This window comes from Phragmites australis, chromosome 18, assembly GCF_958298935.1.
Source record: "Phragmites australis chromosome 18, lpPhrAust1.1, whole genome shotgun sequence".
In the NCBI taxonomy this organism is placed as follows: domain Eukaryota; kingdom Viridiplantae; phylum Streptophyta; class Magnoliopsida; order Poales; family Poaceae; genus Phragmites; species Phragmites australis.
This window is the reverse complement of record NC_084938.1, coordinates 28790507-28803046: the sequence shown is the minus strand read 5'-3', so window position 1 is coordinate 28803046 and position 12540 is coordinate 28790507. Positions and strand designations below refer to the sequence as shown.

Genomic DNA, 12540 nt, shown 5'->3' with positions numbered 1-12540 from the left:
ACACGCAACAATCACATGGGAGCATGGCTTATGCAGTAGCATTGGCTTGTAGCAGGTGCAAACGCACCTTTCATCGAAGATGGTGCACTCATGGATAACTCTCTCACGCTTGCCCCCTCTTCTTCCTTTGTCCCTGCATAGAATTTCGTATCTGTGCTGCGCAATTCCCATGGGCTTCACCCTGTGCATCTTTGCTTTCTCCGCCTTGTCTTCCATGTACTTAGACATCTTTGTCCCATCAATCAGACGAGCATCATTTAGCGCCGTGTGCGCTACTGCATAGCGGTCCCTGAAATACTTACATGTCCCTTGCAGTATGAACTCTACAATCCCCACCAGTGGTATCCGCCTCACACATTTCATGACCCAGTTGTAAACCTCTGCTAAATTTGTAGTCATAATACCGTACCTAGCCCCATTTGTGTCATAGAGAAGAGCCCACTTCTCCTTGGGCTCATTCTTAATCCACTCGCTAAATGACCTAGTGGATGACCCGCTCCTCTGCATGATGCCAGCTTCATTGTCATTTACCAGGGGCTCAAGAGGTACTGGTTCGTCCTCCGGTCCACTCACGGGCCTCCCTGCACGCTCTTGTGTTTGCTTCTTCGTCAACTCATCCAGTATCTTCCAAAGAGCATCAAACTTTCGCTGTTGATTCTGACCGCACAGCCTCTTGAACATGTTCATGAGGTTCTTGTTCTTGAATTGGCGGAAGAAGTTTGCACCTAAATGCCTCATACACCACCTACTCTGGAGATCTGGCCACACAGGTCCGATTAAGCCATCGTCGAATCCATTTTGCAGATCCATAATTGCCGCGAGCAGCCCAGCATGCCGGTCATGTATAAGGCACACGTTCGACCGAGCACCAACAATTATCATCCTCACACGGTACAGGAACCAGTACCAACTGTTGGTGTTCTCACTCTCCATAAATGCAAAGGCCAAAGGCAGAACTTGATTATTCCCATCAACCCCAATAGCAGTCAGGATCTGTCCCGTGAACTTGCCGGTAAGGAAAGTGCCATCGATGCATAGGATAGGCCGACATTGCTTGAAAGCTTCGATGCATTCCCTCATGCGAAGAAACATCGCTTTAGGACGTACTTGCTAGGTTTGGACAGCAATGAGTACTTATCAATGTCGTAATACGTCCCCGGGTTACTTCGAGCAATGGTATGCAGCAAATGTGGCAGATTGTCATATGACGCTTCGTAGGTCCCGAACCTCATCTCAATTGTCTTCTTCTTCGCCCGCCATGCCTTGTTGTAGCTGATAGTATACTTGTAATCCTCCTCGATTTGCCTGATTATTGATCCGAGTTCGTAGTTCAAGTTGTTCACAATCTAGGCATACATCACATTGGCGACAAAAGGCTGAGGTGATGTTCCTGTGGCTGGGCTCAAATTCGTCCATCATGCAAGTGTGCTCGACAACAATCGACACCTCCCAATAGTCAACCCACTTTCCCTTGAAGCCGTGTACCCTCCACTGGCAACCCTCATTGGCGCACTTCACATCATATTCCTTCTTACTTGACTTCACAACATAAAACTGCCGTCGTAGAGATGTCGACCATTGAATCACATCATCCTTCATGGCTTGACTGGTAGGATACCTAGCACCTTGGGTCACCTCATTTTGCGTATACTCCTAGGCCACTTGATTCCCTTTATTCACCACAAGGTTGTTTAAGTTTGGATTGTTCCAGTCTGCGGGAACCGGAGCATCGTCCTCATCATCCGAGATGTCATACTCAGGAGACTCATCAGCCTGAAGATCATCCCGCTGCATCTGTTCAATTAGAGAAGAAATTTGCTCCCCCTCATCCGCCTCACCGGTTGGTTTAGTCGGATAATCCGATGAACGTGCACCATCCGGATCGACATCCTCCTCATTGTCTTCCTCATCACCCTCCTCCTCCGCATACTCCACACCCTGCATCTCTCCAGCTGTCTACTTATTCTTCCATTGCACAAGCAACATCGGAGGCCAACCTCTGTGCACAACATCCTGCAGATATCTCTTCCACACATGATCTTCCCAGAGCGGGAACACCTCCTAGTACACACCTTCTCTGATACGGTTGCCCACAATGCTAATGGTCATCTCTTGAACCTCGGGGTCTATTTTGAAACCCCGCATCAACCCCGCATACAAGTGTCCGACACTTTTGTGCATAGGTCTTGAGATACCCTTGTCCATTGACTGAAATATGGACAGTACTACCCCTTCTGGACCATATAATATTTCACTGTCCCTATAAAAAATCCTAAACTGCCACATATCCGACATACCTGGTAACCATCGACAAAAACTCTAACATTATTGCAACCAAACAAAAATAAGTATGTAAAACTACATCTACAATGAAAAATTCAGTTACGACTACACTATATCTAAAACCTACATCTAATACCTAACATATGTCTAAATACTACATCTAATTGCTAAGATATACGTTTAAACAATATCTAATTACTAAACTATATCTAACCCTAATTCAAAAACCAGATCTACATTCTAACATAAATCTAGTGACTATCCTACTAAGTTAGTAAAAAAATCTAGATCTCGTATCATATCTATGTCAACATCTAACACTACTGGCTATCCTACCAGATTTATAAAATAATCTGAGAAAAAAAAAATACCTCTTCTCTCCGGCAGGGCTTCGCCGCAATTTTCCCCTCTCCTCTCTTCTCCTCTCCTCTCCTCTTCTGTTGGCTCGGGTGTGGGAGGAAATGAGTGCTGACGTCGGTAGGGCCGGCGCGGCCGGGCTAAATAGCCAGAAGATCTCGCCCACTCAACGGGCGATACCTTTTGGGTGGAACCGCGTAGCGCCGCATCCATGAAGGTTTCGCCCGTTCAGCAGGCGAGAACTTCATCTCACCCAATGAACGAGCGAGATCTACCTCTCTCCGATTAATTAAATCGTATAAAAACCGCAGGCGCCTAGGCCCACAACATCTCGCCCGTTGAATGGGTGACGGTATTCTTAAAATTATTAAAAAATATATATATATATAAAAAAAATTCTCACTTTTCCCCCACAACCGCGTGCACGTCCCGAAATGGTTCGCGCTTCACGCGGGGAAAGGGAAATGCGCGAGGGGACCAACTTTGTCGGCTTACTGTCGGAGAGGAAGCGCGAGTTGGCAACTCGCGCGCGCTAAATAGCAGCGCCCATGATTAAGTCAACAAGGCATGCGGTATTTTCCTCGCCTTCTCCAACCGATAATTTTCTATGGGCTACCAGCGTACAAAATTTACTAGACGTGTGAAATACTCTTTACAAAAATACTACGCCATCATCATCCTTCTAAAAAGGAGGAGAAAAGCTTCTATAACTTATACAAGATAACTAGTGAATGAATCCAAAAGTATGGTGTACTCCGCTAATATGCACAGCACAATTCACTTGCGACCGATCGAATGTAATCCCTTATGCAGGACATGCTTTCCATCTCCGATCGTCATCATCTCTTGTGGAAGTTGAGCTTCATGATGGCGAAGCCGAACAGGGCCGCGAAGAGCACTCCGAACGCCACCACCACGGCGGCCACATACCCCAACCAGCTGTGCTTGAAGTCGAAGTAGTCCTCAACGAACACCTTCACGGGCCTGCCGTCGTCCATCGGCGTCATGACGTCGCCGAACTGCGACACCACCAGCCCGTACAGCGTCCACGCCACCGGGCATATCCAGCAGTACCACCTCCACCAGATGGGCACTCTCTGAACGTAGTGTCAGGCCAGAACGCAAATGAGCAACGGAACGGTCGAAAAATAAGAGTAGGCACAGCGGCATGGCGACGGCTTACCGGTCGGGGGATGATGAACCCGGAGAAGAGGTTCCAGATGGTGTAGAATGCCGAGGAGACAATCGAGGCGATGTGGTAGTTTGGTGTCAGGCCGACGGCCATCATGCCGTAGAATGTGAAGTAGAGAAGCGTGAAGTACCCGAAGAAGAGGTACCAGAAGAACTTGGCAGCCGTCCACTCGAACCCGATCATCGCGTACACTATGACCCCGTATATGATAGACTGGACCAGTGCGTATGGGAGCTCAATGACAACCTGCGAGGACACAAGTTGATCAGTGTCCGGCTCTGAAGAATATGCAGCAACCTACAGCAGAAAAGGGTGTAAATATGGAATTGATTTCCAGGAGAACCATTCACCTGGCCAAATGCATATGGGAAAGCTGAGTACATGCCGGCAGCTCTTTCACGGTAAAAGACTGTCCGCTCCACGGCCACCACTGGCTGAACTGAGGTACAGTTCATGACGCCGATGAACAGCACTGCACAGTACATGGATCCCATGGCGTTTAACAAGTCTTGTGACGTCTCCCTGGATTAAGAAGCAAAATGTGAGTAAAATTTTGAAGGTGGCCACTTTTTTGCTATATGCAATGCTACAGTTTGGCATGACTTACACTTTGCTGCCAAGGTCCCAAAAGATGGTGCCGAGGAGGAGGGCAATGATGGTAGTGAAAAAGAACCTAACAGTATTGTAAGGAGGGTTCCTCCAGTATGACTGGTTCTGCTTCCACAGGCAAGCCACGCATTGTGTGACGGAAGACCGTGAGTAGCTGCTAGGGAAATGCAGGTCACTTGAACCTGGCGCTGGTTGGCTTAATTCCTTTATCAAGGCCTTGTTCCTCCTGTAAAACATAGCATCCAACACATCATCAACTGCAGAAATGCTCTGGAGAAGGAAGGTTGATAATGTTGAAAACTGCAAAGTGCATTGGTATGTACAAACTGGTAGTACTCCATTTTGCTGAATAAGCTTATGATCATAAGTTACAAAACATTGGCCTGCCGTAATTAATTTTAGTTATTTAGTGCTCTTCCTAGTTGTTAATATAACCCCTATGGTTACTCTCAAAGATGAAGTTACCAGTACGATTGAAATTTACTTACTGGTAGAGTTCAGATTTCTTGTACATGTCACTGAAATCAACACCCAGAATCTGTTCCTGAGAGACTGTAGTCACTTCCAGCATCCATGTTGCTGGGTTGTAGCCATCTTTATTTTTGCTGACCCCTTGAATCCCCTGGATAATGCGAAACACGCATGATCTTATCAGTTATTTTGAAGAAATCTAATAGATGGATATTCCAATTCCTGTAATAGTATCACTTTACCTCGAAATACTTGATCAGCTCGGAAGAATGATGGCCTAGTGGACCAGCATACATCTCTTCTCCACCACGCTTCATCAGGAAAAGCTGCAAGCATTAATCAAATATTTTAGACCTTACAAGTTGCAACATAGTTCAAGGTTTGGAAAACTAGCCACAACAAATCGAGTATGACCAATCTAGCACTGCTATCCAGAGAGTAGAGAGTAGCTGAAAGAAATATCCTATGTGAAATCTCACTCACCTCATCGAATGCTTCAAATATGTCAATGCTAGGCTGATGTATCGTGCAGACCACAGTTCTACCAGTATCGACGGTGTTCCTCACCGTGCGCATCACAATTGCAGCTGCTCGGGCATCAAGGCCCGAGGTTGGCTCATCCATGAAGATGATCGACGGATTTGCAACAAGTTCCACAGCAATGGTAAGCCTTTTCCTCTGCTCAGTTGACAGACCATTCACTCCAGGAAGTCCAACCAAAGCATCTCTCAGTGGTTTGAGCTCCACAAGCTCCATCACTTCTTCAATGAAGATCTGCACACACAAAGGTCAGCTATCTACCGAGTATCAGCTGAAGGTAGAAATCACAACTATTTCGTGGGACTGACCTTTCTTGTGTTTGAATCTACATCCCTGGGAAGCCGGAGCCATGCTGAGAAAAGCAATGACTCGTAGACTGTCACCTGCGGTGAGTGGATATCATTCTGTTCACAGTATCCTGATACGCGTGCAAAGGTCGCTTGTTTCTTCGGGTATCCTGAAATGCTGATGTCTCCTTCAATGTACCCGCCGGTCTTTCTCCCTGCCAACACATCCATCAGAGTAGTTTTTCCTGCGCCACTGACGCCCATCAGCGCGGTCAGCACCCCTGGCCTAAAAGACCCACTGACACCTTTGAGGAGCTCCAATCGATCTTCAACTATGCCTCGTGCTTTCATTTCCTGAATTGCATTTCACACCCAAGGTTACAAATTAGTGATGAATTACCATTGTTGATAGTGTAAGAGAAACAATTTTCTATCTCTCACCTGTGGCATATCAACAGAGTATCTGATGTTATCAAAGGTGAGTGAAAGAGGGGCAAATGGGAGGATCATCCCCTTTTGAGTCGGGGTAGAATCATCTTCCACCGTTGCTGAATCAGTTTCAGTGTTGATTTCTGTTGAGCTTGCTGATGCCAAGTGATTGCCATCCAGAACCTCACCATTCACGTTGGCATGCTTCTCCTTCAGCTCCTCTTTAGATACCGATGGCCGGGAGTTCCCATAAGCTGGAAAATAACAAGATGAAACCGTTCGTAGGTTTAGATATTGTGAAATCCAAGAACAACAATGAGCGAACTATGAGCAAACCAGTTTGGGAGTTACTCACGCCTAAGGTATGTAAGGGCAAGAGTGAAGAGAGTGTTGAAGAGTATGGTGAATCCAATCATTGCACCAAAGCCAATCCAGTACCACTTTGCTTCCGCGAATACTCCACGGGACTTAAGGGCTTGCACACCTAGGGTCTCGTTGGAGGCAGTGCTATTCAATATCTTGTCCCAGCTGTGCCCCAACATCTCATTCACTGAGATAGCATTCTGAGCATACATCATTGGGGAGATCCAGTAGCCCCAGATCCACCATTTCTTCACTTTATCTGCAAGATAAGATATGAAGCATTGGTTAATTACGAAGCTACATTGCAAAGAATTACAAAGAGAGAAAGATGAGTTTTTACCTCTTACTAGAATAAATCCTCCCAATACCATGACAACCAGCAACATGAACGATGCAAAGACATTAGCAACGATCATGTTCCTCGCTGCCCCACCGATAAATCGGAAGAGTGCTGCTGACATCTGATTGACTGCCAACAGAAGCAGATACTGCTTGAAGAACCTGCGGACAACTACTACTGTTAGAACATTTGCAGCACATTACCAGAGTAAAAAAATAGCTAAGGACACACATTTGCCAATTAAATGGCCCATAAACTATCGGCAAATCTCACCTGCCGACATTTGGGTCAAACCCAATGACATAGTATGTCAAGAATACATAACCGCCGACCTCAATAAATGTGATGGGTATCTTGAGGATCCATGAGGGTATACTATAGGCCCATGCCGGAAAGAAAAGGAGGTCCCTCTGTTTGAAGAATACAGGCAGCTTGAAGACAGTGAGTGCCAGATCAGTGAAGCCATTGAACATGATCATGAGCACACCAAAGAAGAGTGCGCCCATGTAGAGGCCCCCGTCGGTCACCGAGTCATGCTTCATCTTTGTACGGAAGAAGAGAGTCATTGCAATGATTGAAGTCAGCATCAGCTGTAATGCCAGAGCACCAAGGAGTCAGTCATGTTGCTGTCATTTTTCCTTGCATGTCAATCGATCATATTGTTTGGACTCATGAATTACCTGGAAGGTTCTGAACATGTAGACGAAAGAGTTCCTCTTCATGAGAAGGATCTCCCTGTCTATGTTTGCTTTCAGAAGCTCCTTGCCACTCACACCGTACCTCGTGGTAGTTAGTGCGGCAGGGTGGCTCTTGCTCTTGTCGAACGGAACAGCAAGCTCGTTTGCTATAGCTCTCCCCGTGTGGAACGACTTGAATGCAGTCGCGAATTCCTTCACCGGCACAAACCGATAGGGCTCATCATGCCGCGCCCAGTACTGTTTCTGATCTTTTTTCGAAGTCACCTGCTCAGCATTTCAACGGAGATATGGTAACAAAAACTTTAGGCACAAGTGCATAGAAATATAGGAGATGGCACAGTACGTACTTCTTGCAAGAAGTCGGCGACACCCTTCCTCTCAGGGCATCTGAAACCCATGGACTCGAAAAACTCAAGCACTTCTTCTCGGGGGCCCTGGTAGACAACCTGGCCGTCTGAGAGGAGTATGATGTCATCGAACAAGTTATAAGTCTCAGGCGCCGGCTGCAGCAGGGAGATGACGGCTGTGCCACCGAGGATGTGGATGGACTGCCTGAGAGAGTTCACAATCTGGAATGTAGTGGAGCTGTCGAGCCCAGTCGAGATCTCGTCCATGAAAAGCGCCCTGGCCGGCCCAACCAGCATCTCACCTACAGGAAACATCCAAATGATATCGTTCAGAAAGCACTTTAGCAAAGCCAAATATTCTTGAGCTGAAATGGTTATAAAAGACTGTTTTTACCGGTTGTAACACGCTTTCGTTGTCCACCGGATATGCCCCTGAGCATCTCATCCCCTACCATTGTGTCTGCACATATCTCTAGTCCTAATATCTGCAGCAAGTGATGTGTACATAGTTAAAACAGATGCGACCAGTTCAATCTCCATCTAAAATTAGTCGCTGTTGAAGCTAAAAGTTGCATGTACCTTCAGAATATAATCGGTGACCACATTGGCTTGCCCGCCCATTGCGGAGGCCTAACTAAGTTAAGCAGGAAAATCATACTAAGTCTTTGCTTCTGATTAGCTAAGTATTCATGAAAAACATAATCAAAATAGAAAATCTACATTCTACAATATTTAGTCACGGTTTGTAAATACTTGCCTTCATGAATGCATCAATATCAGCATCAGGCTTGATATTTGCTGCCTTCTCTCGCCTCGACAGCTCAGTTAGCATATCTAACAACATAAAAGGAAAGAAGCAAAGCATGATAAGCATAGCAATGAAACCATGCAAATCCCGCAAGCCGAACAAATGATGAAATGAATGCATGTTCTCGCGTGACTAATAGCTCATAATCGTACCAAAGCGGGAGCCAACACCCTGGCAGCGTGCGGAGAACGCTAGTGTCTCCCTCACAGTCATCTCTCCTATGTGGAGGTCATGCTGGCTGATGTATGCAGACGTCCTCTCCGGGATAAACTCCGTCATCTCGTGCCCGTTGTAGGTCACTTTGCCTGTAACCTGCACAGTGTTTTCATCCCATTAGGCAGTGTACATGTCAGTAATCCGTATCAGCATTTCAGCATCTGCCTATGAAAGGTGCCCGGTTTCTTGGCTGCCCTTTTTTGTGCACAAGTTGAAAACAATAGAGATGTTGATGAAATGCGCATAATAACGGAAAACAGATTGATTTAGTTCCTCTTTATTTGTAACTGTTCTCTACCCTACTTGTTAGGGAAATTGGTTTAAAGGGTATAGAATAAGAATAGATTAGTAAAAAGGAAATTCCGGGATCCACAATTGGACATGGAAAATAGAAATACTTTTCCTTGGTTAAAGGAACAGAGCGGTTTTGTTGCAGAATTAGTAGCATTTTTTGCCTGTTAGCATTCTAAGGTCAAAAGTAAAAAAAAAATCTACTTTATGTATCCTTAAATTGTATAAATGGGGGTTCATTCACAGAGGGTGAGTCAGGGCCTAAGATCAGGCGAATGACTTTTTTCTATTTTAACTTACTCCCCCACCACGCGAAAGCACAGTACGATGAAAGTTGTAAGCTGTATTGGGAGGGCAGGGGAGTTATTTCCTATCGAAGAAGCTCAACAGGCACTTGAAATAGCCGAAGCTAACTTGATAGCACCGAATTTTGCCAATTCGGCAATTCAATCTATGGGTGCGGATTTTCGGAATACTTGTACGAGGAATGCTCATTCAATGAGCTTTTTCTTTCTTTCTTTTTTTCGTCTTATCATTACAGAATTGATTTTTTTTTGAAGAAATAAGACATGTCATTTGGATACTTGTCTTCAATTTCGAAGTATTTTGTACTCAAATAAAAGTGGTACCAAGCTGCACTATGCATTTTTCTGCATTGGGCTATTTCATCAACTGATGTAAAGATCAGTTAATCCACCATATAACATAGTATTCCATTTTTTTACTACCTTGAGGTCCTTGTCAAGCTTTCCGGACAACGCGAGCAGCAAGGTGGTCTTGCCTGATCCGGGTGGGCCTAACAGAAGAGTCATCCTGCACCAACGTAAAGAATGTGAGGTGGTGCAAGATAAACAAATTAATACTAGAATTACACTCGTCGCTGACCAAATGAGCATCTCATCTTGTATATATGCAGGGATCCAGATCCTCTAACTTCAGCAACGTGAAGTCAGAGGTGCACAGTAAATTGAGTCTGGGTGAAAAGTGTTTTGCAGTCGGTTACTGTAGCAGAGGTACTGTTTACCAATGTTGTATCACGATTTTACTGTTCACCGAATACTGTAGCGCTAAAATCTGAACTGTTCATCTGTGATCCGATGGCTCAGATCCACTTGAAGTCACCTGACTTCAGGTGCGAGTGAAGTCAGGATCTCAATCGATATGCAGGGGGGGGGGGAGGAAACAACCACCTGCGGGGCCTGATGATGCCGCTGACGTCGTGGAGGATGGGCATGGTCCGCTTCCTGCTGGGCAGTATGTGCAGCGCGTTCGCCGCTTCCTGAATCGAACAAGACGCACACCAACCAATCACCTTCCTTTTCCTTATTGATGGAAATCTTTTGAGCACCTTTGGCAATCGCATAAACAGGCGAAATCTACAACACACACCTCCACCTCCGCCCAGAGAAAAAATTATCGACGATACAATTTCGATATTCCCATTTTACTGGTTAGGCCCCATAAATTTCTTTATCGCCTATTTTTTTTTTAAAAAAAATTCCACCTAGCAGCACACCGGTACACCACTACCATTGTATTTTTATTTCTATATTATTATGTGTAGTTTTTTATATTAAATAGTTTGAGTATAATCGGTGTTATTTTCTAGTCTAGATAAATTGAGCTATTTTTTTTTCTTATAAATTTTAACCGAAAAAATTTATCTATCATCGATAGAATTATGATAAATAAAAAAATCCTATTTATCGGTAAAAAAACAGATAAACTTATCTGCTACCGGTAAATAAAACCCTGCCTCTGCCTCCGCCTCCAGGTTCTTTGAGCGTACCTCGACCGTGTTGATGACGGAGTTGAGGATGGTGGGGAGGCCGCTGCTGCCGACGCGCACCTCCGCCTCCGCGTCCAGGTTCTCGAACCGCACCTCGATGGTGGGCATGTCGATCCCTACCCTGCACCAATCGAACGCAAATCGTCAAACACCCGGCGGGCGAGGCAACTGACGATCGAGCAGAGCGGGCGAGGACTAGTACTTGTCGACGCGGTCCTTGAGCTTGAGCAGGAAGCGCTCGTTGTCCTCGTCGGCGACGCGCACGAGGCGCTCGAGCAGCGCCCTCCGCTCGCGCGGGCCGAGGCTGAGCACGTCGACGTCCACGACCCCCTTGTTACCTACCTCGGCGTCGTCGCCGCCGAGGCCGTGCGGGACGATGGCGCGGCGGACGCGGTCGTAGGTGGGCAACTTCTCGAGCGCGGCCCACCGCAGCGCCTCCTCGTCGTCCTCCTCTCTGGACGAGCGCGAGAACACGTCGTCCCCGCGCCGCCACATGGACACGCTGTCCCCGCGCCGCATGCTCGCCACCGTCTGGATATCCCCCGCCGCGTCCATCTCCCGCGCGCACGGCCGCCTCCTACCAATCCGCACCCTCCCTCCGCTGCGAATCCTCCTCGGAGGGTTTTGTAGGGCCGTTGAGTTGGAACGGGACGGGGGAAGGGACTGAGCTGGCAGGCTCGCGGAGGTCAGTCGTGATGTGATGGTCAGGGCCGGTTGTCGCTTCTCTAGAAGTAGGGTGGATAGGATACGAATCCTACTTTTCACACTGCTATTTATATTTTAATTAGTAATCATACACGTGCGACACACACATACAATTTTTATATATCTATGGTTTCTGGTATGATTTTAGGATATAAGAATAAAAAAAACGATATAACAAGTAATATATTTTTTTTTTCAAAACAAAAGTAATATATGGTTAAATAGATAATCACGTGCAAATATAATATCACAACTAATTTATTTTGGAAACATCTAATGCCTAATGCACTTTACAATTTTCCGTCCACGGGAGAGGACACCATATTCACATTCATTCATATTATACATCAGTAGATCTACCAAATATTGTTTTCTCAATTGATAACCATCGTGCATGTGCATTGCATGTTAATAACAAGAATAGTAAATGGACACAGATCAGTCCGAATTGTAGACCGTTATGCGATGGAGAAGACTTACTCTATGAATTGTACATTGTTGTCCGGTTTGCTACTTCCATGGCAAGCAGAAAGCTCTTAGCAATCTTTTCATGTTTGGACATATAGTTTACATAAAATAGACCTTTGAACCACGCTGGCACAAGAAGCGGGTCTAGTACATATATAGTTCTATTATCCATGTCCAGTGTGAACAGAATGTAGAGATTTCCCATATATACACATTCGTTTTGTACTCACCTCGGTGGAGGATCTAGCGGATATCACTCCCAGTTCGATGCGTGTGGCGGATCCCGCACATGGCCATCGCCGTGAGGGACGCCGAGGTAGACGGAGGAGCCCTGCCGGCGCAACGAA

The 12540-nt window shown here is 46.0% G+C and overlaps 1 protein-coding gene across 2 annotated transcripts; it reads right to left on the bottom strand.

Moving 5' to 3' along the window:
- Window positions 1–3189: 3189 nt before the first annotated feature.
- Window positions 3190–11640, bottom strand: LOC133898794 (ABC transporter G family member 36-like). Of its 2 annotated transcripts, XM_062339528.1 has the most exons (22): window positions 11223–11640; window positions 11021–11141; window positions 10422–10510; window positions 9960–10044; window positions 8877–9036; window positions 8674–8750; window positions 8496–8546; window positions 8311–8401; window positions 7917–8218; window positions 7552–7833; window positions 7145–7461; window positions 6872–7032; window positions 6524–6790; window positions 6181–6422; window positions 5761–6093; window positions 5396–5686; window positions 5155–5238; window positions 4930–5063; window positions 4440–4667; window positions 4183–4354; window positions 3824–4078; window positions 3190–3737 (listed from the first exon to the last, which is right to left on the bottom strand). In XM_062339528.1, exons 1-22 carry the CDS (start codon window positions 11573–11575, stop codon window positions 3480–3482), a joined length of 4353 nt encoding a protein of 1450 aa, XP_062195512.1. In that variant the 5' UTR covers window positions 11576–11640; the 3' UTR covers window positions 3190–3479. The 2 variants fall into 2 exon arrangements, with proteins under 2 accessions (XP_062195512.1, XP_062195514.1); XM_062339530.1 differs by lacking the exons at window positions 10422–10510; window positions 11021–11141; window positions 11223–11640 and adding an exon at window positions 10117–10300.
- Window positions 11641–12540: the final 900 nt, after the last annotated feature.